The 25,148-nt window shown below is 40.7% G+C and overlaps 1 protein-coding gene across 17 annotated transcripts in view; it reads left to right on the top strand.

The window, feature by feature from the left end:
- The window catches only part of FHIT (fragile histidine triad diadenosine triphosphatase), a 1,480,075-nt gene that overhangs the window by 1,193,103 nt on the left and 261,824 nt on the right, over positions 1 to 25,148 (top strand). For all 17 annotated transcript variants that reach the window (XM_082412414.1, XM_082412417.1, XM_082412428.1 and 14 more), the window contains 2 exons: positions 22,036 to 22,181; positions 24,608 to 24,637. In XM_082412414.1, coding sequence (XP_082268540.1) covers positions 22,036 to 22,181; positions 24,608 to 24,637 — 176 coding nt within the window. The remainder of the gene's footprint in view (positions 1 to 22,035; positions 22,182 to 24,607; positions 24,638 to 25,148) is intronic.

Raw genomic sequence — 25,148 nt, 5'->3', positions numbered from 1 at the left:
AGAGAGAGGCTTGTGTTTTTTCCATGTACAGACATGTAATGTTAATGATGATGGAACCTCTCTAGTCTGTGGCATAGTAGTTGAAATTGTAGCCTACTGGAGGAACTTGTAGTCATCAACAAGAAATGTGTGACACATTTTAGCAAAGATTGTGATTCAAGAAATTTTAACTATCTTTTAAGTGATGATGGCAAAGATGGCGGTGATGATGGTGACGTCGGTAATGAGAGAGATTGAAGCCAGTGTCTGATTCCCCATGCCAGAAGACTGTTGGGTGGCAAAGATATGTTTTTAATATCTGAGCATATAAAGAAAATGGGAGTGAGTTTTAGGATCCTGCAGGAGCAGTGACAATATATAAACGTAAAACTCTTACGGAATTGCCAGAACATCTGTTTCCACAATTTTTGCTTTCCTTAGGCATGCTTAAAGATTTTTTTTGATTATATACAAAATGAAATTCAAATATGTAGAAATCTTGAGTTTAAGTCGGTATTTTTGTAGATCCTTTTAGATTATTTGGTCTCCTAATTTAAACATTAGGCAAACAGTATTATCTGCTGTGCTGTCTGAACACAGACCTTGAAAATGATGGGCCGAAAAAAGTTACAAATTCTAAATGAACTTAAATATTTTAAATATTTTTACAGGCTTGTTTTGTGCTTTGAGGGTTTTTTACTGTTAAAAATTATGTATTGAAAAATTCAGACAGTTACAACTAGAGAGGAAGAAGAAATAATAACTGATTCCTAGACCCTGACTCCAGTGGTGTTCTAAATTGTAATGGGGAAGGAAAATACAGAGATAATTTGAGAGAATGGACTGTGGCAAAATAAGGGTGAAGTTTTAAATGTGGAATCAGTGAGGTTCTAGTTTCTAAATGATAACACTGATGTTGGTGAGTAGTGGTATTTAAATCACATATGCAAGTTGCAAAGAGGGGTATGCTGAACAGAGGGAGGTTTTTAAGGAATTCACTTCTGTTGACTTTGTTTTTAAGCAACCATTGTTCAGCTTTTACTTTATGGTCTGAAATATGCTATTCTTTAAAAGCAAACAAAACTCCAGAACCCCCCAAACCTTATAACACCCTCGTAAAGTTGGTATAAATATTAACCCAGCATTAACAATGACACTAGGCTAAGAGATTTGAGGAAGAAAGAGTGGCTCAGAAGGAGTTTCTTGTCTGAAACTATTTCTGAATACATTTATTCTATTATTATTGTTTTAGAGAAGTCAGAGCCTCTTCTGTCATTGGCAGTTGACTTTATTAGGAGAAGAGTTTAAGCAGATGGAAAGAACAAAACTTTTTTCCCTTTACAGGCTTTGGGGGTTTAGTAAATAAATGCTGAGCTATATTTTCATACAAATCACTATCATGAAAAAGCGTGCTTTCTTTTTTTTTTTTTTTAACATCTTTATTGAAGTATAATTGCCTTACAATGGTGTGTTAGCTTCTGCTTTATAACAAAGTGAATCAGTTATACACATACAATATGTTCCCATATCTCTTCCCTCTCGCATCTCCCTCCCTCCCACCCTCCCCATCCCACCCCTCTAGGTGGTCACAAAGCACCAAGCTGATCTCCCTGTGCTATGTGGCTGCTTCCCACTAGCTATCTATTTTATATTTGGTAGTGTATATATGTCCATGACACTCTCTTACCCTGTCACATCTCACCCCACCCCCTCCCCATATCCTCAAGTCCATTCTCTAGTAGGTCTGTGTCTTTATTCCCATCTTGCCACTAGGTTCTTCATGGCTTTTTTTTTTTTTTTCCTTAGATTCCATATATATGTGTTAGCATACTGTATTTGTTTTTCTCTTTCTGACTTACTTCACTCTGTATGACTGACTCTAACTCCATCCACCTCATTACAAATACCTCCATTTCATTTCTTTTTATGGCTGAGTAATATTCCATTGTATATATGTGCCACATCTTCTTTATCCATTCATCTGTCGATGGACATTTAGGTTGCTTCCATGTCCTGGCTATTGTAAATAGAGCTGCAATGAACATTTTGGTACATGACTCTTTTTGAACTATGGTTTTCTCAGGGTATATGCCCAGTAGTGGGATTGCTGGGTCGTATGGTAGTTCTATTTGTCGTTTTTTAAGGAACCTCCATACTGTTCTCCATAGTGGCTGTATCAATTTACATTCCCACCAACAGTGCAAGAGGGTTCCCTTTCCTCCACACCCTCTCCAGCATTTATTGTTTCTAGATTTTTTGATGATGGCCATCCTGACCGGTGTGAGATGATATCTCATTGTAGTTTTGATTTGCATTTCTCTAATGATTAATGATGTTGAGCATTCTTTCATGTGTCTGTAGGCCATCTGTATATCTTCTTTGGAGAAATGTCTATTTAGGTCTTCTGCCCATTTTTGGATTGGGTTGTTCGTTTTTTGGTTATTGAGCTGCATGAGCTGCTTGTAAATCTTGGAGATTAATCCTTTGTCAGTTGCTTCATTTGCAAATATTTTCTCCCATTCTGATGGTTGTCTTTTGGTCTTGTTTATGGTTTCCTTTGCTGTGCAAAAGCTTTTAAGTTTCATTAGGTCCCATTTGTTTATTTGTGTTCTTATTTCCATTTCTCTGGGAGCTGGGTCAAAAAGAATCTTGCTGTGATGTATGTCATAGAGTGTTCTGCCTATGTTTTCCTCTAAGAGTTTGATAGTGTCTGGCCTTACATTTAGGTCTTTAATCCATTTTGAGTTTATTTTTGTGCATGGTGTCAGGGAGTGTTCTAATTTCATACTTTTACATGTATCTGTCCAATTTTCCCAGCACCACTTATTGAAGAGGCTGTCTTTTCTCCACTGTATATTCTTGCCTCCTTTATCAAAGATAAGGTGACCATATGTGTGTGGGTTTCTCTCTGGGCTTTCTATCCTGTTCCATTGAGCTATATTTCTGTTTTTGTGCCAGTACCAAACTGTCTTGATTACTGTAGCTTTGTAATATAGTCTGAAGTCAGGGAGCCTGATTCCCCCAGCTCCATTTTTCGTTCTCAAGATTGCTTTGGCTATTCGGGGTCTTTTGTGTTTCCATACAAATTGTGAAATTTTTTGTTCTAGTTCTGTGAAAAATGCCAGTGGTAGTTTGATAGGGATTGCATTGAATCTGTAGATTGCTTTGGGTAGTAGAGTCATTTTCACAATGTTGATTCTTCCAATCCAGGAACATGGTATATCTCTCCATCTATTTGTATCATCTTTAATTTCTTTCATCAGTGTCTTATAATTTTCTGCATACAGGTCTTTTGTCTCCTTAGGTAGGTTTATTCCTAGATATTTTATTCTTTTTGCTGCAATGGTAAACGGGAGTGTTTTCTTAATTTCACTTTCAGATTTTTCGTCATTAGTGTATAGAAATGCAAGAGATTTCTGTGCATTAATTTTGTATCCTGCTACTTTACCAAATTCATTGATTAGCTCTAGGAGTTTTCTGGTAGCATCTTTAGGATTCTCTATGTATAGTATCATGTCATCTGCAAATAGTGACAGCTTTACTTCTTCTTTTCCGATTTGGATTCCTTTTATTTCTTTGTCTTCTCTGATTGCTGTGGCTAACACTTCCAAAACTATGTTGAATAATAGTGGTGAGAGTGGGCAACCTTGTCTTGTTCCTGATCTTAGTGGAAATGGTTTCAGTTTTTCACCATTGAGGACAATGTTGGCTGTGGGTTTGTCATGTATGGCCTTTATTATGTTGAGGAAAGTTCCCTCTATGCCTACTCTCTGCAGGGCTTTTATCATAAATGGGTGTTGAATTTTGTCGAAAGCTTTCTCTGCATCTATTGAGATGATCATATGGTTTTTCTCCTTCAATTTGTTAATATGGTGTATCACATTGATTGATTTGCGTATATTGAAGAATCCTTGCATTCCTGGGATAAACCCCACTTGATCATGGTGTATGATCCTTTTAATGTGCTGTTGGATTCTGTTTGCTAGTATTTTGTTGAGGATTTTTGCATCTATGTTCATCAGTGATATTGGCCTGTAGTTTTCTTTCTTTGTGCCATCTTTGTCTGGTTTTGGTATCAGGGTGATGGTGGCCTCGTAGAATGAGTTTGGGAGTGTTCCTCCCTCTGCAATATTTTGGAAGAGTTTGAGAAGGATAGGTGTTAGCTCTTCTCTAAATGTTTGATAGAATTCACCTGTGAAGCCATCTGGTCCTGGGCTCTTGTTTGTTGGAAGGTTTTTAATCACAGTTTCAATTTCAGTGCTTGTGATTGGTCTGTTCATATTTTCTATTTCTTCCTGGTTCAGTCTTGGCAGTTTGTGCATTTCTAAGAATCTGTCCATTTCTTCTAGGTTGTCCATTTTATTGGCATAGAGTTGCTTGTAGTAATCTCTCATGATCTTTTGTATTTCTGCAGTGTCAGTGGTTACTTCTCCTTTTTCATTCCTAATTCTATTGATTTGAGTCTTCTCCCTTTTTCTCTTGATGAGTCTGGCTAATGGTTTATCAGTTTTGTTTATGTTCTCAAAGAACCAGCTTTTAGTTTCACTGATTTTTGCTATTGTTTCCTTCATTTCTTTTTCATTTATTTCTGATCTGCTCTTTATGATTTCTTTCCTTCTGCTAGCTTTGGGGTTTTTTTGTTCTTCTTTCTCTAATTGCTTTAGGTGCAAGGTTAGGTTGTTTATTCGAGATGTTTCCTGTTTCTTGAGGTAGGCTTGTATTGCTATAAACTTCCCTCTTAGCACTGCTTTTGCTGCATCCCATAGGTTTTGGGTCGTCGTATCTCCATTGTCATTTGTTTCTAGGTATTTTTTGATTTCCCCTTTGATTTCTTCAGTGATCACTTCGTTATTAAGCAGTGTATTGTGTAGCCTCCATGTGTTTGTATTTTTTACAGATCTTTTCCTGTAATTGATATCTAGTCTCATAGCGTTGTGGTCGGAAAAGATACTTGATACGATTTCAATTTTCTTAAATTTACCAAGGCTTGATTTGTGACCCAAGATATGATCTATCCTGGAGAATGTTCCATGAGCACTTGAGAAACATGTGTATTCTGTTGTTTTTGGGTGGAATGTCCTATAAATATCAATTAAGTCCATCTTGTTTAATGTATCATTTAAAGCTTGTGTTTCCTTATTTATTTTCATTTTGGATGATCTGTCCATTGGTGAAAGTGGGGTGTTAAAGTCCCCTACTATGATTGTGTTACTGTTGATTTCCCCTTTTATGGCTGTTAGTATTTGCCTTATGTATTGAGGTGCTCCTATGTTGGGTGCATAAATATTTACAATTGTTATACCTTCCTCTTGGATCGATCCCTTGATCATTATATAGTGTCCGTCTTTGTCTCTTGTAATAGTCTTTATTTTAAAGTCTATTTTGTCTGATATGAGAATTGCTACTCCAGCTTTCTTTTGATTTCCATTTGCATGGAATATCTTTTTCCATCCCCTCACTTTCAGTCTATATGTGTCTCTAGGTCTGAAGTGGGTCTCTTGTAGACAGCATATATATGGGTCTTGTTTTTGTATCCATTCAGCCAGCCTGTGTCTTTTGGTGGGAGCATTTAATCCATTTACATTCAAGGTAATTATCGATATGTATGTTCCTATTCCCATTTTCTTAAATGTTTTGGGTTTGTTATTGTAGGTGTTTTCCTTCTCTTGTGTTTCTTGCCTAGAGAAGTTCCCTTAGCATTTGTTGTAAAGCTGGTTTGGTGGTGCTGAACTCTCTCAGCTTTTGCTTGTCTGTAAAGGTTTTAATTTCTCCATCACATCTGAATGAGATCCTTGCTGGGTAGAGTAATCTTGGTTGTAGGTTCTTCTCCTTCATCACTTGAAGTATATCCTGCCACTCCCTTCTGGCTTGCAGAGTTTCTGCTGAAAGATCAGATGTTAACCTTATGGGGATTCCCTTGTGTGTTATTTGCTGTTTTTCCCTTGCTGCCTTTAATATGTTTTCCTTATATTTAATTTTTGACAGTTTGATTAATATGTGTCTTGGCGTGTTTCTCCTTGGGTTTATCCTGTATGGGACTCTCTGTGCTTCCAGGACTTGATTAACTATTTCCTTTCCCATATTAGGGAAGTTTTCAACTATAATGTCTTCAAATATTTTCTCAGTCCCTTTCTTTTTCTCTTCTTCTTCTGGGACCCCTATAATTCGAATGTTGGTGCGTTTAATGTTGTCCCAGAGGTCTCTGAGACTGTCCTCAGTTCTTTTCATTCTTTTTTCTTTATCCTGCTCTGCAGTAGTTATTTCCACCATTTTATCTTCCAGGTCACTTATCCTTTCTTCTGCCTCAGTTATTCTGCTATTGATCCCATCTAGAGTATTTTTAATTTCATTTATTGTGTTTTTCATCATTGCTTGGTTCCTCTTTAGTTCTTCTACGTCCTTGTTAAATGTTTCTTGCATTTTGTCTATTCTATTTCCAAGATTTTGGATCATCCTTACTATCATTATTCTGAATTCTTTTTCAGGTAGACTACCTATTTCCTCTTCATTTGTTAAATCTGGAGTGTTTTGACCCTGCTCCTTCATCTGCTGTGTGTTTTTCTGTCGTCTCATTTTGCTTATCTTACTGTGTTTGGGGTCTCCTTTTCACAGGCTGCAGGTTCGTAGTTCCTGTTGTTTTTGGTATCTGTCCCCAGTGGCTAAGGTTGGTTCAGTGGGTTGTGTAGGCTTCCTGGTGGAGGGAACTAGTGCCTGAGTTCTGGTGGATGAGGCTGGATCTTGTCTTTCTGGTGGGCATGTCCACGTCTGGTGGTGTATTTTGGGGTGTCTGTGGCCTTATTATGATTTTAGGCAGCCTCTCTGCTAATGGATGGGGCTGTGTTCCTGTCTTGCTAGTTGTTTGGCATAGGGTGTCCAGCACTGTAGCTTGCTGGTCGTTGAGTGAAGCTGGGTCTTGATGTTGAGATGGAGATCTCTGAGAGATTTTCGCCGTTTGGTATTACGTGGAGCTGGGAGGTCTCTTGTGGACCAGTGTCCTGAAGTTGGCTCTCCTACCTCAGAGGCACGGCCCTGATGCCTGACTGGAGCACCAAGAGCCTTTCATCCACACGGCTCAGAGTAAAAGGGAGAAAAAATAGAAAGAAAGAAAGAAGGAGGCTATAATATAGTGAAGTAAAATAAAGCTATTATAAAGCAGAGCTATACAGACAAAATCTCACCCAGAAGCATATACATATACACTCACAAAAAAAAGGAAAAGGGGAAAAATTAATATATCCTGCTCCGAAAGTCCACCTCCTGAATTTGGGATGATTCGTTGTCTATTCAGGTATTCAACAGATGCAGGCACATCAAGTTGTTTGTGGAGTTTTAATCCGCTGCTTCTGAGGCTGCTGGGAGAGATTTCCCCTTCTCTTCTCTGTTCGCACACCTCCTGGGGATCAGCTTTGGATTTGGACCCGCCTCTGCGTGTAGGTCACCTGAGGGCGTCTGTTCCCTGCCCAGACAGGACGGGGTTAAAGGAGCAGCTGCTTCGGGGGCTCTGGCTCACCCAGGCCGCGGGGAGGGAGGGGTACGGAGGAGGCGGGGCGAGCCTGCGGCGGCAGAGGCCGGTGTGACGTTGCAGCAGCCTGAGGTGCGCCATGTGTTCTCCCGGGGAACTTGTCCCCGGATCACGGGAGCCTGGCGGTGGCGGGCTGTACCGGCTCCCGGGAGGGGCGGTGTGGAGAGTGACCTGTGCTCACACACAGGCTTTTTGGAGGCGGCAGCAGCAGCCCCAGCGTCTCACGCCCGTCTCTGGGGCCCGCGCTGAGAGCCGCGGCTCGCGCCAGTCTCTGGAGCTTGTTTAGGCGGCGCTCTGAATCCCCTCTCCCTGCGCGCCGTGAAACAAAGAGGCAAGAAAAAGTCTCTTGCCTCTTCGGCAGCTGCAGACTTTTTCCCGGACTCCCTACCAGCCAGCTGTGGTGCGCTAACCCCTTCAGGCTGTGTTCACGCCGCCAGCCCCAGTCCTCTCCCTGCGATCCGACCGAAGCTGAGCCTCAGCTCCCAGCCCCGCCCGCCCCGGCGGGCGAGCAGACAAGCCTCTCTCTCTCTCGGGCTGGTGAGTGCTGCTCGGCGCCGAGCCTCTGTGCGAGAATCTCTCCGTTTTTCCCTCTGCGCCCCTGTTGCTGTGGGATCCGCGCTGTTAGCCGCGGCTCGCGCCCGTCTCTGGAGCTCGTTTAGGCGGCGCTCTGAATCCCCTCTCCTCGCGCACCAGAAAACAAAGAGGGAAGAAAAAGTCTCTTGCCTCTTCGGCAGCTGCAGACTTTTTCCCGGACTCGGCTAGCTGTGGTGCACTAACCCCTTCAGGCTGTGTTCACGCCGACAACCCCAGTCCTCTCCCTGCGATCCAACCGAAGCCCAAGCCTCAGTTCCCAGCCCCGCCCGCCCCGGCGGGCGAGCAGACAAGCCTCTCGGGCTGGTGAGTGCTGCTCGTTGCCGAGCCTCTGTGCGGGAACCTCTCCGCTTTGCCCTCCGCACCCCTGTGGCTGCGCTCTCTTCCGTGGCTCCGAAGCTTCCCCCCTCTGCCACCCGCAGTCTCCGCCCGCGAAGGGGCTCCTAGTGCGTGGAAATCTTTCCTCCTTCACAGCTCCCTCCCACTGGTGCAGGTGCCGTCCCTATTCTTTTGTCTCTGTTATTTCTTTTTTCTTTTGCCCTACCCAAGTACGGGGGGAGTTTCTTGCCTGTTTAGAGGTCGGACGTTTTCTGTCAGCGCTCAGTGGGTGTTCTGTAGGAGCAGTTCCACGTGTAGATGTATTTCTACTGTATCTGTGGGAAGGAAGGTGATCTCCGCGTCTTACTCTTCCGCCATCTTCTCTCCTCCCTTTTTCTTTGCCTTCACCACCGCCATCTCTTCAAAAGCGTGCTTTCTTGACACTCTGACAATGTTGTTCATTGCTGAAATATTTTTTTGTTAATGAATTGCCTTTTTGTTTTTAGAGGCTGCCTGATTAACTTATTCTATTCTGGAAGTTACCAGAGTGACATTAAAATGTCTTTTGCTTCCTGTTTTGGAAACATTTGGAAATCACTTGCTACTTAGAGTTTTCACTCTTTTTTTTTCCCCCCTCCTAGAATTTTCTGCATTTGTATTATTGTTAATGACTTAGCCCATTCTTTAATTTTGAATGGATCACACAGTCATTTTTGTGTCCCGCTGTCTTTTGTTGTTGGAAGAGACATGTCTTAAATTGTTCACTGCTGAATCAGATTAAAATGACTTTAGAGGTAGGCTATTTAAAAAAATCTTTAGTTTGTCTTTCGTGGAGGGTTCATTCTCATGAACACATTGCTCAGACACAGAGTAAACTTTTTTTTCACTCTTCAGGAGCGGGTCTATTAGATTCTAAGCTAAAATGAATGAAAGTGTAAGCCTGTTTTTAATCACTCTTGGGGACGAATTTCAGATAATTCTGCTAATTTAAATGAGTGATTCTTATCTTTGTTGGAGTCAGGAGACTAACAATTTTTTGCATGATGAAGACCATAGGAGAACAACACACACAGACACACACACACACACACACGATTTTGCAAACAATTTCAGGAGATTCACAGAAACCCTGGAGTCCATCTACACACCCAGGTTAGGAAAGTCTGTTTAGTTGGTTCTGGGAAATGTAAATTCAGGAAGGTAGGGTCTCTAAATGGTGAGCCATAAGACATAGCCTCCCTTCCCCAATCTCCTAAATTATATCACTTTCCCAACACCTACTCAGACCAAAACCCTGGAATCTTCTTTGATCTCCCTCTTTCCTTTGCCTCCCACCCACATCAGTAAGTCCTGTTGCTTCTGCCTCAGAAATGTATCTCACATTCTCTGCACCTCCACTGCCACCACCATGGTTCAGGTCTGTTTTGAATCTCTTATCTAGTCTCCAGTAAAGGCATCCCCAATGGCATTCAGCTTTCATCCTTGCTCTGATTGAATCTTTATTTATTTTTTTCCCTACACAGCGTTTAGAATGATCTTTCTAAAAGAGAACTCAGATTCTGTCATAAACCTCCACTCCCCACTGGCTGAAATGTTTTAGAGGCTTCCCCAGGCACATAGAATAAATCCAAACTGCCAACCAAGGCTGCAGAGAGCTTGCACACTTTCCTGGCACTCCAGATAGGCAGGCCAAGCTTGTTCCCGGTTTAGCAGTGTTGGCTTGGAATGTGCTTTCCTTTGCATCGGTGCATCTCTGTTTTTTTCCTCTCAACCTTTGTCTCTTCCACAATAGAGACTGCATTTTGATCAGTTTCTTGCCTGTTGTTTGTTCACCCTCTAGAATGTACACCTTTGGAGGGGAAGGGATGCACATGGCTGGTGTGTGCTGTATTCTCAGTGTCTTACACATTACCTACCAGGTGGAATGATCTTAATTAGTTCATACTTAATGAATAAATGAAAAGCATACGAAGTCCTAAAAAGTGTTTTGTCTTTACCCTTTCCTCCAAAATTGGCTTTATGGGCTTCCTTTAGTAATTCACTCAGAAGGTCGTTTGTTAAACACTTGTTGAATACTTTCCACTATGAAATATTCTCACATCATTTCTCTCAGATTGCTAACTCACAGAGGATGGGCATTTTGGGGGGTGGGTGGTTAAATTCAGAATCTGTGAGAATGCCAAGTAAGTACAATTAAGGCTCTCTTTCTGTTTTTTGAATGAAATAATTTTTCTGTCAACATTTATATTTGTCACAGAAGACATTTCATCACTGTCATTAAAAGAGCATACAACATTGTTATTCTCAGATCTTTCCAAGCTCCAGTGAGTTAATGGTCTACAGGTTTTCCACTTAAAATGTAAGCACCGCCTTTGGTATGTGAAGGGAAAGGCATCTTATATTTATTGTTTGCTATGCCTTTAGCTGCGTGTCTTTTATTAATTTTTTTCCATGGTAAAGGATGGACTGTTTTATTTAGACTAAAAAAATTATTAATAAAATTTTTAAATGTTACTTTCCATTTCCAGTTAATCAAAAATATTGGCTGCATTCCCTGTGTTGTACAGTACATCCTGGAGCCTGTCTTACACCCAGTAGTTTGTACCTCCCACTCCTCAACCCCTATATTGCCCCTCTCTCCCCCTCCCCACTGGTAACCACTAGCTTATCCTCTATATCTGTGAGTCTGCTTCTTTTTTATTATATTCACTAGTTTGTTTTATTTTTTTAGATTCCATATATAAGGAGTATCATGTAGTATTTCTCTTTCTCTGACTGACTTATTTCACTTGGCATAATGCCCTCCAAGTCTATCCAAGTTGCTTGGCAAATGGCAGAATTTCCTGCTTTTTGTGGCTGAATGGTATTCCATTGTATATATGTATATACCACATCTTCTTAATCCATTCATCTGTTGATGGACACTTAGGTTGCTTCCGTACCTTGGCAATTGTAAATAACGCTGCTATGAACATTGGGGTGCATGTGTCTTTTCGAATTAGTGTTTTTGTTTTATTCAGATATATACCCAGGAGTGAAATTGCTATGTCATATGGTAGTTCTATGTTTAGTTTTTTGAGAAACCTCCTTATTGTTTTCCACAGTGGTTGCACCAATTTACATTTAGCTGGGTGTCTTTTAGATTAGGAATTCAGGGCTTAGCTTTTTTTTTTTTTTTTTTCAAGTGCATTTCCCTCGATTATTTTCACGTAAATACGTTGAGTCTGGTCTGGTTCAGTGGTCTCTGAGAAAGATTTCCTAGATTAAGCAATGAATAAGCACACATGCCATCTGCTCTTTCATCAAATATTCATTAAAGGCCAACCCTGCATCAAATGCTATGTATGGTGCCAGCTGAACCTGACTGCTAGGGAATGTTTCATATCTTCTAAGAATGTGCTACCTGCTAAATATTCCCTTTTAAGGTCTTCTTTCTTTCTATCTCCCATTTTCTATTTCTTTTCTGCCATTAAGGAGTCTCTCTGTTCTATATTTATAGTTTGGCAGCTCTTTGCTTTCATGTGGTATCTGAACTGTTATGTTAGGTTGCTTCATTGGCTTGTCCAACTGCGCTGAAGATCTGATGGGAAATGGAATTTTCAATGGCTCTTTAGGGGCATAAACAAACCTGAAGTTGGAATCCATGCTTTTCAGGACCTGATAGAACTTGCCCTGGAAGGATGCTATCTACACGGGAGCTTGGGTTTCCATCTGGCCACTCCATGGAAGTAGAAACTCAACGTGCTCTCTCCTTATTCCCAAACTGGGTAGAATATAAATGTGTACATGGTAAAGTGCTGTTAAATTATTTATCTTGCTTGTGGTTTTCCAGCAGCTCTCCCATGAATTGCAGATCTTTAGCATTACTTTCTGATCTATACTAGACGAAAAAGCTTTTCACAGAGTTTTTGAAGTGATTCTCACAGCAAAGTATATGTGTAGTTTTTTAAAAATATTTTTATATCACTCATTGGAAATGATCCTTAAATATTTCTTCCAGCTGCTGAGCATACTTTATTCCTCTTCTACTGAAATACTTCTCCAACTCTTAACACCTAAGAGCGTTTTTACAACATTGTCATTGTGGTGTGTTCCCACCCCTATGTTGGCACATTATGGACAGATACTTCTGCGTGGCAGTAAATTGCTTTTTCAATACTCTCCTAACCAGAATGATTTAAAGTTCACCTACTTCTGTGTATTTGCAGGACCATACCAATAATACTGAATTTTTGTAATGGTTACTCAGAGACATTGTAAGACCTAGAAATGATTCCATATCATTAAGGAAGGGGAAAAGGAGTCTTGGAAAAAGTATTTCTTCTGCTTTCTAATTAAAGAATGGCAGATCCTTTGTGTATATGCTGATATTCTTCCTTCCCTCATGGCAGCTAAAACTAATAAATCTCCCCATTCTTCCCTCCTTATCCCTATCAAGGCCTCAGAATCCTCTTCACCATACTGTTCTAAGCAGCTACACAAATTACTTGGAGTGAGCAAAAGAGATGAAACCCATTTAACAAACTTGCTGCAGTCCCTGGGAGAACAGGTGATGAGCAGAGCCCCCTACTGACCTGTAGGGCTGGTCCTGGTCCTAGTCCTGAAAGCACAGTGACATTGCTGGTTGCCTTGCAGAAGGAAAGAGAGCTTTGAGGTCTCACACTGGCAGTTAAATGCTGTAGTTTGTAATTGACATAATCACTTTTGCTCACGACTCCTTGGCCAGAATTCCTTGAGCTTCACCCAAGCACAGGGATACAGGAAGTATGATCCTGTCATGTGCCTGGAATGGCAAAAATGGAAATAGTGAGCCAGTTTCACTAATGACTGCCATGTTCCATTCGATGTATTTTAATGCTCAGCTTCTCAGCATATTTCACTAAGCAGAAGGCCCTCTTGCTTTGCTCATATGATTAGTAGGATATTTACTCTACTTTTTGGTTAAAAATCTGAGATCTTCAGGCATCTCTGTGTGTAGGTAAAGGAGGCTCAGTAGTCCCAAAATCCTCTGGAACACTTGTCGTATTCAGAGTTCTACAAAAAAATAACAAAAAATTAGTCTTACTGTTTAAAGGAAAAAAAAGGATATGAGAAATGCTGCTTAGTATCTCTCTTTTTTTTTTTTTAAGTCAGAGTACACATTAGTACATGATATATCCTGATGAGTCCTGCTGTAAAGAAACCTATTTTACCTCATTTCATTCAGTGTTTCTTAATCTTCTTTGACTACACAATTTTTTTTTTTCTTGTATCGTGTCTAATAACATCTCATGGAAGCAGTGTCCTGGGGAACCACTGTAGTAAACAGTGCACTAGGTACCTGGAGACTTTTATCACCTTGGGAAGCATTGAAACAGCATGGACAATTTTACTGCATGGCCCAGGATTCTCACTTTATAACTGTGTGACCTTGGATATATAGTTTCACGTTTTTTGACCTCTGCTTCTGAACGTGGAAAAATGGGGGTGATATTATCTACCTCAATGCATTGCTGATTATCACTAGGACATAATAGGTAGCACACAAATGTTGTATATTCTCTCCTTCCCTTACTGATATCATTTACTTTCCCCCACATATTTAGTTTAATATAAGCATGTAACTTTTTTTCCAATTCTGATTCTCTTAGGATAATTAATATAGGATTCTTTTGCCTTGAAATATTCACAGACTATGGGAAATTTAAACCAGAGAATCTGCACCAGAGTGTATCCCGGCTGCAGACTCCTCTTTCATTTTACTTTCTTTGAAAGCCACCCATTTACTGCTCCATATGAATATGATTCTCCCCTCTAAGCATCCAGATCAGTGCAGAAGTTTGGGGATTGCTCAGGGCAGATCTGCCAGGGGAGAGATACCTGATTCCTCTCCCGCAGATGACTAAGGACTTGTATCTTTGGCCCAAAGCATTCTCCAGGACACAACATGAGAATTCTAGAAGATACTTGTGAGATGCTTGCATTGAAATCCAGGTATGAGCAGAATACTATCATTATCTTAATTACATTGTGCTGGAATTTATCATACTCTGGAAATTAAATTTGCTTAAAATTACATTCATGCCATTTATGCTTATGGTTGATGAATATTCTATGAAGTCTTCTTTGAGTTACTGAAGTGGGTTTGTTAATATCCCATAAAGAAAGGTGTGGCCCAAACTGTCAAGATGCTTCTTTAGAATTGTATTGGTTCATTTTTTGGACAATATTTCTACCTTTCTGCTTAAAAAAAAAAATCACAGAATTACCTACATTGTGAATAGTAGATTACTTTTGAGATGCCACCTACTTTGATTCAAAACTCTGCAACTGTGCTACTTAACTCAAATAACTTGAATCTTTTCTCAAAAATACCTCACCGTCATCCTGGTGTTGTTTTTTGAAGTGACATTAAGAATTATTTTAAACATTTGCAAGGACTAGGATTATTTATTAGAGCAAATAATTCATTACACGGGGTCTGCAGAAGTCTGCAATGCAAACTGGAAAGTTCCTTGTTTGTCATTAAACTACATACTGATCTGCAATAGAGATGAATACAGACTCTTCTTTTTTTATTAGTTCAGAAGAATGACTAATTCTTCATCATATTATTTGATGTCGACTTACTCCATATTCATATATACACATGCTAATCAGCTTCATTGGGATCAGTGATATTTTGATGGTTTGATTTATTTTAGTGACTTTTCTATTCTGAATCCCTAGAGTAGATCAGATTTGGAAAAATAGATGGGAGCAAGTCTGAGCAACTCTGAGAATAATATTCTGCTGTTGTCTTTAATTAATCATCTGAATCAGTACATTTCCATTTCTGTGTCACGACTCTACATTTAAATATTTCATATTTGTCATGGAAATGCTCATAAAATTCTTTTTCAAATCATCAGTTATTATCCTTGATGAGCAAATTTCAAACTTATCAAATTTTTTGGAATAAAAGTGTAGCAACATAATGATCATTTGATATTGTTGGGACAGTTCTCACTTTTACAGCATCTCATTTTGTTCTTGATTCCACCAGGCCTTTGCAGTTGTTTTTGTGGTTCATGACAGTTGTTGACTATCAGCTGGGGTACCTTAGTTCTCTTTCACTTGGCTCCTGTCTCCAGTAGCCTAGCTGGACTTTTTCCACAGCTTGTTGGTCTCCGGGTTCCAAAAAGACAGAAAAAACAGAAGTTGCAAAGTCTGTTAAGGCCTGACCTTGGGAAGTCACATAGCAACACTTTTATCACATTCCACTGGTCAAAGCAAGCCACGGGCCAGTCCAAACTCAGTGGGAAGGGAAATAGACTTCAACTTTTGGTGAGAGGAGCAGCAAAGTCACTTTGCAAAGGGGCATGTAGGGTGGGAGGGATTCTTGTGCTAATATTGGTGAATAAGCTACCACAATATCTTTAGGTGTTTCATTGGTGTAAAGATTCCATTTCATTTCTTTCTTGCATTGTGTGTATTCTGAACTGGCTGTGTGTCAGCAAGAGTTCAGCACAGGGTCTGGCACGTTGCCACATCACTTTAACATGGCAAAAACACCCTACATGTTCATGCAAAAGGACAGAGGCAGTCACTACTGGGCTGGTGGTGAGAGTGGAGAAGAAGAGGGAAAGAAAAGGCATTACCCAATTTCTGGTAGTCCTTGGTGATATAAATGATGCTATGAGAAAGTCAATGGTTCCCAATAATCAGACTGTCCAAAAAGCAATGGGATTTTCAGTGTGTCCGACAGCCTGGCTCATTGACATAGACTGTAATACCTAATCTCCCTCCTATCTGTCAACCCAGGAGAGCCCAAGTTACCTTGAAGAAACTGAAGCTCCAAGCTGGAAAAGGGCAAAAATTCAGGCTCTGCATCCCTCGTACTTCCTCCCGCTGATAAAGATGGTTCTCTTTCTTGATCCCCTTGTTTACAGTTCCCTGTTAGAACAAGGGAATACTCAGGGCTTCCTTTGCCCAGCACTGAGGCCTCTTTCCACCGTGGGGTTGTACATCCCCTCTGCTTTCTTCATTTGAGGCTGGGTTTTTCTCAGGCAGTTAGCAGTTTTGCACAGTATGTTTGTATTTCATGAAGTGTGATTCTCTTCCATGAACAGAAGGACTCTGGGAATGGAGGGCACACTTTTAATGAGAGGACCGGCACAGACTGAGTCATGAAAGCTATACAAAGTGTAACATCACAATGCTATGCTTAATAACATGGACTCTGGAATCAGACAGATTTGGGTTGAATTCTAGTTTTAGGCTCCTACGGAGTGTGCTGTCTTGCACAGATTTCTTATTTTCTGTGAGCTGTAATTTCCTCATCCGCAAAATAGGAATTTTAATAGTCCTCCATTGGTTTGTTGGAAAGATGAGGTCAACGAGAGTCCATATATAAATGAAACGGTGATTTTGGCTAAAGGAAGAATACCCGACAACTTTCTTTGATGCATAAATTGCTAGGCCATTTTCAAGGATAGATTTTGGTCCAAATTTGGAGAAATAGTTTCTGATTTTAGAAAATGGAAATGCAGGACCATAGTGAAAAGTTTGTCTAACACCCCTAGGCAGAGTTAGATCCTGCCTTCTCTATGCTCCCACAACATTCTGTACTGATTTCTATCAATAGCACTCATCTCTCTGCGTCGTATGATCTGTTTGTGCTACATGACAGTTTGGGATAATAGAGTGTGAACACTTCAAGGTCAGTTACTCTGTCACATTCATCTTGGCATCCTAAATTTTCACACAAACCCCAGACTGAAAGGAGGCTGTAGTTGTGGGATGGATGGATGAGTGAGTTGCCAGCCAACCCTCCGGTTGGTTCACTCTCCTGTTTGTAAAGTCCACTTTAAATCTCATCTGCACTAAAAACTCTTCTTTGATTTTCCTCTGCTATGAGAAATCCCTTTGTCGACCATAGGAACTAAATCATAATTATTGACCTTCTCTTCTTTAAAAAAAACTATTATTACTAAATGAATGTGTCTCCTTTAGATTATAGGGAGAGGCCAGATCCCATTTGATAATCTCTTTCACAGGCTTTCAGACATAGTGAGTACTGGATAAACATATTAAATTCAATTGAGTAGATTACCTTCTTTGAGGGTTATCATGCACGTTAGCTAAAAAGTCTCTTCAGAGGTGTTAATTCTACGCAAAGAGGACCCAGGAGAAAGTGTGTTCTAGCCCATGCACAATATGGGATTTGCCCGCTAACAAGGCATAAGAGTCTCCAAATTAAATTATGTTGCACCTGTGATATTACCTTAAAACAACTGGCATATAAACAGTGGCAGTAGAATTTCAAGAGCTGTCTGCTGTTCTTCAAAATTACTTTGCTTGCCCTGAGTTGCTTGTCTAGGAACGCCATGGAGCACATGGTACCCACTGTCTTCGGGTAATACGGTATTTTCTTCTAAGGCTTGTGCACTTATTTTGAGAAAATAATTGTATTCTCAGAAGAATTTGTGAATAACACACTGTTTTGGTGCTCTCACGTGTTTGCAGATCACATGCTGCATTTTTCCATTTGGTAGTGGCAGAAACTCCTTGAGTTGTGATAGGGAGTAATACTCGTGATTTATCTATGTGGTGTCAATACCACAACACATTTTATGGTTGTGATTAGTCTTCAAAGGCATCAGAATTATTACAGAGTCAGGAAAATGTTCTACCGTGTTCACATATTTTTCTTAGAAAGGTAATTTTTTTAAGATACATAAGATTTGTCCAATATGCTATTAAGATAACATTGTAGTCCTCAATTTAGGAAAAGAGGAATACCCTCCCCCCCATACTTTCAGTTTCCTTTACTTAATTTTTTTCTGACGTGATTCCTCTAAATCAGGGGCTGACACTCCAAGGCCCACCGGCCAAATCTGGCCAGGCTCTTTTTGTATATAAAGGTTTCCTGGGATATAGCCACACCGATTTGTGTTTGTATTATCTATGGCTCCTTAGGCATATGGCCCACCAAACCTAAAATATTTACCATCTGGCCCTTTGCAGAAAAAGTTTGCTGATCTGCTTTGAATTCTTTATGAACCTCTTTATATTTTCAGGTAGCCGTGGGATAATTCATCCCACTCAGAGGTTCCCCATGGTTCCTCTAGAACCCTTGCCTTACTCAGGTGCCCCAGGTCCCCACTGCATTGGGCAGCCCTCTGTGCTTCTATCTGTGCCCCGATAGTACTGCGGTTGTGTATTTCAGTGCCTGTCTCCCGGACCAGAAGGCCAGGAACACCTTCTTACTCTCCTTTGCTGTTCCCAGAGCCAAGTACAGTGTCCACACTTAAGTGATGCTCTGTGTTCATTGAAGGAACAGATGAGTTACACGTCTCAGTCACAGTGTAAAGCAGCACTTTAATAGATACAGTTTATCTGAGACTCTTGAGTATTCTAGAAACTACTTCTTTCTAGTTATAAAAGGGTTTTTAAAAAAGGCTTTTACCTTCATAATTTTATTTCCTTTCGGCTCATGTGAAAATTAGTTTATGTTAAAAATGAGTTTACATTTCTCCAGCTTTCATCTAACATTAGTTCTAACCATGCTAGATCTTAAGGATAAACTTCTTTGAATTCAAAAAAATATATTGCAGACTATCTCAATCTTGTATAGATGATTGAAAAGTAAATGAATGTCATCTCCATTTTGTCAGGGTTTTAGTACTCAGAGGTGGCTGATACAAGGGTCTGGTTTATTATTTATTCTCTCATTCCAGCAAGACTTACTAAGTGTCTCTGGTGTTGTAGGTAGCCGTGAAAGAGCAATAAACAAGACAAAGCCTTTACTTTTGTGGAGCTTCCTTTCTCATCTGGGTACATAGTAACCAGCCAAGAAAACTGCCTGCTGGTGGCAGGGGGGCTGTGAAAAGATTAAAATAGGGTGATATAAGAGTGAGTAAGCAAGTAGCAGTTTGAAGTCCTTAGCAGTTCATTGTTCTTTTGAGAGAGTGGCATTGGAATTAGGATCTGAATGATAAGAAAGAAGCGGCCATGTGAAGATCAGGGGGAATTGATCTAGGCAGAACAAATAACCAGGACAAAACCCCCAAATCTAGGAAGGAGCTTAGTGTGTTTGAAGAACAGAAAGAAAGCAAATATGGCAGATGTGTAGTATGCTAGAGAGGAGTGAGGAGAAACAGGCTCAGGAGGTAGGTAGCCATCAGTCAGAATGCAGCCTTTGGTAAGGCTAAGGCTCAGGCTCTTGTCTTCTCTGGTTGTAAAGGAACCGAGGGAAGATGGTTGATGCTGACTTTCTGATGCCCCATTAGTGCCCAGAATGGCCCCAGGGAGTGTGACGGATAGCGAATCTGCTCCTGGCCAGGTCAGCTACTCACACTGCAACCAGAGGCTCCAGAGCCGCACCGTGCGTAATGTCAGACCGAGCTACCTCCGTGTAGGGTGATGTGGAACCCACCTGTGTGGCCCTTTCTAGGCTGAGATGGCTGTTTGGCCATCCTCTGGGTCCCAACAGAACAAAGACAGTGATCTCCCACATGACCACCTGCAGAAGTAAGCACCCTTGAGAGTATTCTCCATTTCATCTTATTTTTTGCATCAAAATGTCTGTGTGTGATATGCAGATAAGATGACTTTTTAACAAAAGGTTGGGTTGCAGGGAATATTATGTCAGGACAATGTTGCCTAAATGGGCTGCTGAAAAATAGTCACCTAAATGAGAATGTGCTTAGCCTGTTGAAATCTCTTGTGATATGTTGTATTTCTATATTAATATTCAGTTACAGTAAAAAATGTATGTGATGTATCACCCTGTGGTTAGGTATGTACAGGATAGAACATCTCACACGTTCCACCGTTTTGGTTCCATTCCATAAACAGTTTGATTCATTAAACTTGGGTCAAGCTGATTCTTAGCATCGGGTAAAAAAATGGACAGGTAATAAGATACAGTTTTTTATGGCATTGAAAAAAACCTTTCAGATGTCATTGATATTACTAAAGTAACGTTAGACGCAAAGATTGCCAGATTCATTCCACCAGTTTTCACAGTAAGCAGTTTTTTAAATAGAATGTTATTCCCTTCCCCACCTAGTTGCTGTGTGTAGACATAGCCAACCACAGTAATTATGAATATTGTTGGAAGCTTGCAAAATTGTCATCTTGCTGTGGTTTGGTGAAGTCAGAGCCTAAGGGAGGGTGTAAATTAAAGCAGGGAGGAGGAAGATGGGGAAAGGGCTCTTTTAACAACAAAAAAAGCAGCTCAGTGGGAGTGGAGGCTGGCAATCTGCTCAGAGGAAATGAAAGGAAATTCTCCATTTCTAAATGGTTCATTGACCCATGATAATAAAGCAGCCCTGCCAAAGAAGGATAATTATCTTTTTAAGTATCAGATGCCCTGTGGGTGAAGGCCTCCCTTCTCCTCTCTTGAAAAATGAACTCAGATTAAACAAATACTCGTTTTCCTAGTTTACCTTTGACATGAATTTCCTGATTATGAGCAAAATTAATCAGTTTTCCCTCTCTTTTTCCCCCTGTCTTATGGAAATCAGGCCCGCCCAGCTGAGCTCAGTGCATTTCCCCTTGGGTCCTCAGTCCTACCAATAGTGTGGTGGGCTAAAATGCTTGATATTCTGGTGAGACTAGCAACTGCAGACTTGTGGTTTTATTATGCCCCTTAGCTGCTTGGCTCAAGGCAGAAGCATGCTCTTTTAAAACAAGAAACAGAAAAGAACATTCGCTTTTTTTCTCCTGCTGGTACCTGAAAACTGAACAAAAATTAAGGTAGCTTGTGTGTGTATACATATGTATGTGTACATGTCTATATGTGTATACCCATACATTTATGAGTTCAAATACAAAAAAACGGAAACGTTGTTGATGATGTGACGCTGAATGTTTATTTGCTACCAACAAATGATCAAACTTGCATCCTTTTTCTCTAGAATTTGTTGTTTGTTCAGACCAATAATGTAAATATGTTGATTTGTCTAACTAATAGAATACATTAAGATGGTTTCATTTGCCCAAGCAGACAACCCTTGTTTTAAATTAATGATTTACCTTCAACTGCCTTCTTGAATTCTTAATAATCAGTTTGAGGAATGCTTGTCATTAGTTACTTAACCGTGTGGCACATCTCCTTGTTATAAATGAAGTTCACTGTACATTTTCAGAATCTCTATACTCCTTTTAAAAATAAAATACTGTTGTCTTTTGATTACATATTTCTCTACAGAGATATTGCAATTGAAGTTTTGATTGTGATGCTCTTCATAGAAAAACCAACTGAATATTCCAGTTTTTTTTCCAACCCAGGGCCTTTGGCTGCTTGAGAAGACAGAGCTTGAGAATAGGGGTCAGGAGATAACGGTCCAGAATAGATCTTGCCTCGTGGCATAATTATTTCAGCCAGCACTTAAGTCTCTCTGAACACTGATGTTTTTTTCTCTTAAGAGAATTTCTTCAGTGCGCCATAGCTTCTCCTTTAAAGTATAATTAACCATGTTCGTAAGCTCTCTTTGAACTCCTTGGAGTTCAGTGCTTGGTAAATATTTGTTCTTTTATTCCTTAGCCTTTGAGAGTTCAGGCCCTGGGCCAAGGGGATTCAAGGCTGTGGGTATAAACTTCTTGGTAAAAATGGTCCTTAAAGCAAGCAGAGTGTACCTTAACAGACCTCACTGCAGATGTCCTCGTGTGTCCCCTCCGGCCAGTGGAGCGCTTCCGAGACCTGCGTCCCAATGAAGTGGCCGACCTGTTTCAGGCAGCACAGAGAGTCGGGACGGCGGTGGAGAAGCATTTCCAGGGCACCTCTCTCACCTTTTCCGTGCAGGTGAGTGTACAGAGAGCTCGCTCATCCAGGGCCACCCTGCTATCCACAAGGCCCCGACGTGGGCTTGGTGAACAGGGTAGAATATCAGCGGAGGCAACGCGCACAGGGGTGTTGACCAAGCAGCTGGGAGTACTGGACGTGTGATGTGTGTGGTGAGCATGAAGATATTCCAGATCTTTTACTGCAACTGGGGCTGGACATGTCATTTTGATGCCAGGATAAATATGTTTTGAGCCCTGCTCTATTCCTAGGGGAATAGAGATATGCAGGTTAGGTAGGGCCTTGCCCTCACAAGGCTGACCTTTTTGATTCAAGCCTCAGTGATCGATTATGGATCGATTATGGTATGAAGCTGGATTGACTGAGTGTTCAGTGTGGCCTACTTCCTGGTAAAGAAGCTAGACCCCCAATCACTAGAGATCTTTAGGCCGACTTTGAGCCAACGCTTGTCAGTGTGGGAGGAGGAGGTCCGCGGTGGGTCATCAGCTGTGGGAATTGAGTGAATCTTCAGGTCGTAATATACCATGAGCCCCTTCCTATCGCCCATGGAAAGAGCTGTGGGTATCTATACGTAATTAAAGCCCTGTGTGGCCTTGAGATTTGATGACTCTCCAAAAACCCTTTGGAAAGAAGTGGATGGTTTCATAATGCAAGACCTTGTACTCAGTGCTTTAGGTAAACTGGACGTTTATCATCCTTCCTCTGCCCTCCTCAGCTCTCCACCGTAGACTTTAAAAGAGAACAGATAGAGAAGGCCACCGTTTTCAGGTCGTGAAAGGCCCTGACTAGAAATACTCATCTGCATTTTTATTTATTTATTTATTGGCCGCGCCATGCGGCCTGCGGGATCTTAGTATCCCGACCAGGGATCGAACCTGTGCCCCCTGCAGTGGAAGCGCAGAGTCCTAACCACTGGACCGCCAGGGAATTCCCTCATCTGCATTCTTTAAAAAAAACCTTTTGCCACCATGTCTGTGTCAAGAGTATCTAAAATTCCTTGTAAAATACTGTGTGTGTGTGGGGGTGTGTGTGTGTGTCTGTCTGTCTGTCTGTGTGTATTGTGTATTAACCCCTTTGAGTCACCTTCAAGCAGGTAGTTAAGCTCAGGGTGTTTATTAAGCTGATGCTGCAAATCATGTTTCCAGAGAGACCAAATGAAGGCAACTGGGTGAAGACATCTGTCAGTGTTTAATGGAATACTAGGAGAAAATTCACATTCATAGGAAATGGCCAGTGCTGGTTATCTAACATGATTTGCTAGAAACTTAATTCCAAAAATATAGAAACTGATGTTAAAAAATATAGAAACTGTTGCTATTATATAAAGCACTTAGAGTACTTTCATATATATGGTGTTTTCAAACTTTTTAAAACTTTAACGTACAGTAAGATATATATTTATTTCACAATCATATATTCCCCTCTCCCCCTACAGACATGTAGATAAAGGAAACAGAAACTTCACAAAGCAGTGTTTACCTATTCTGTGCAGTCTAATAGTTTTTGTTCTCTTATCTGATTTCTTTTGTCTTCAGTGCTGGTCACAACCCATCAAGTTGAATTTATGACCCACTAATAGGTTGAGACTCCAAGTTTGAAAAACACTGATTACACAGGTCTGCTTAATCTTCGCCATAGCAGGGCAAGAATTCTCACCCCAGGTAGTTTGGGTCTTAGAAGTAGAAAGACTTACCTAAATTTTTGGAGTTGTAATTCAATTTTGAAATTTCTGATTATAGAAACATTGCATGTTCTGCTATTCCAAACCAGCTGAGCACTTACTTGCTTTTGCTTTGTATTGTGCCTGATGACTAGACGAGTTTGGTTATTTTTAGCTAAGCGAATAGTTCTGTTGGGCTTCAGAAAGCCGAGGGAAGGACCCAGGATGGGAAAAGAGCTCAGCTACAATAAACACTTGCCCCTTTTCTCCTAAGGTCAGAGGAGCCAGAGAGGGCCCACTCTTGGGCGCTCCTCCTGCATGAGACAGCCCATATTCTTGCTTCTTGCTTAATGGATTATGTTTATAGCAATTTCCTGAGTAGAGACTTAAAGTAATCAGGCATTAATTAAGCTACATCTGGTTTAAAGATAACCAAAAGGTGTGATACTTCACCTCCCCAAATATTTCCAGTCTTCCTTTAATGCAGTTAAAACCATAGCCAAAAGCAAAGAGCATGAAAAGTAGGAAAGGGGTTGACTCACTGGATAATTTATATCATTTTTATACATAACTTCTTACTCTCAGGCGGAAATGGAGAACCGTTGGGCCCCGTACCTTCGAAGCGAATGGTCCCCATGAGGAAACTATAAATTAACACACAATGAAATTGAAGTTAAATTATTAACAGGCAATATTTCTGAATAAGCAGGAGATACCATCTATCTGTTCTCACCTCTGTCTTTTTTTTTTTCTCCCCTATTTCTAGGATGGCCCCGAAGCCGGACAAACTGTGAAGGTGAGTGCTTATTATGTGCATACAAATTAATAGGGGACGATTACGAGAACTAATAAAAAATCACACTGAGTCATTTGGAGCACATTGCTGCCTCATTATGTTATCTTCGAGGTCAGAGAGACCCTCGGTGTTGGAGCCATAAATCGTGACATTGTAAACTTTGCCAAGCAATATGTTTCATATTAGTTTACAAGACATTTACCTTTTGTAGTAAAGTTATTATTGTTCAAATGCTAAAACAGAAACTAAATCATGGAGTCCTGAAACAGAAACCGAAGTCAAAGGAGTTCATGGGCGGTAGTGTCTAGGAAACAACACGTATGCCGCATGTGGATTGGTGGGTCTCCCGTTAAGCCCGCGCCTCTGTGGCAGCCTTCTGGTTCTCCACACCGTGTATTGTTGCTTTGCCATTGTTGAGCGGAGGGCTCACAGATATGGTGGCCCCACGGTTGTCCCTTCACTCCTCGCCCTTTGCTTCTCTCTGTTCTCCTCCTTTCCACCCACACACCTA

The sequence above is a fragment of the Balaenoptera physalus genome (assembly GCF_965194825.1).
Source record: "Balaenoptera physalus genome assembly, chromosome: 11".
In the NCBI taxonomy this organism is placed as follows: Eukaryota; Metazoa; Chordata; class Mammalia; order Artiodactyla; family Balaenopteridae; genus Balaenoptera; species Balaenoptera physalus.
The sequence above is the reverse complement of the archived record's forward strand: the minus strand, read 5'-3'. Positions and strand labels throughout refer to the sequence as shown.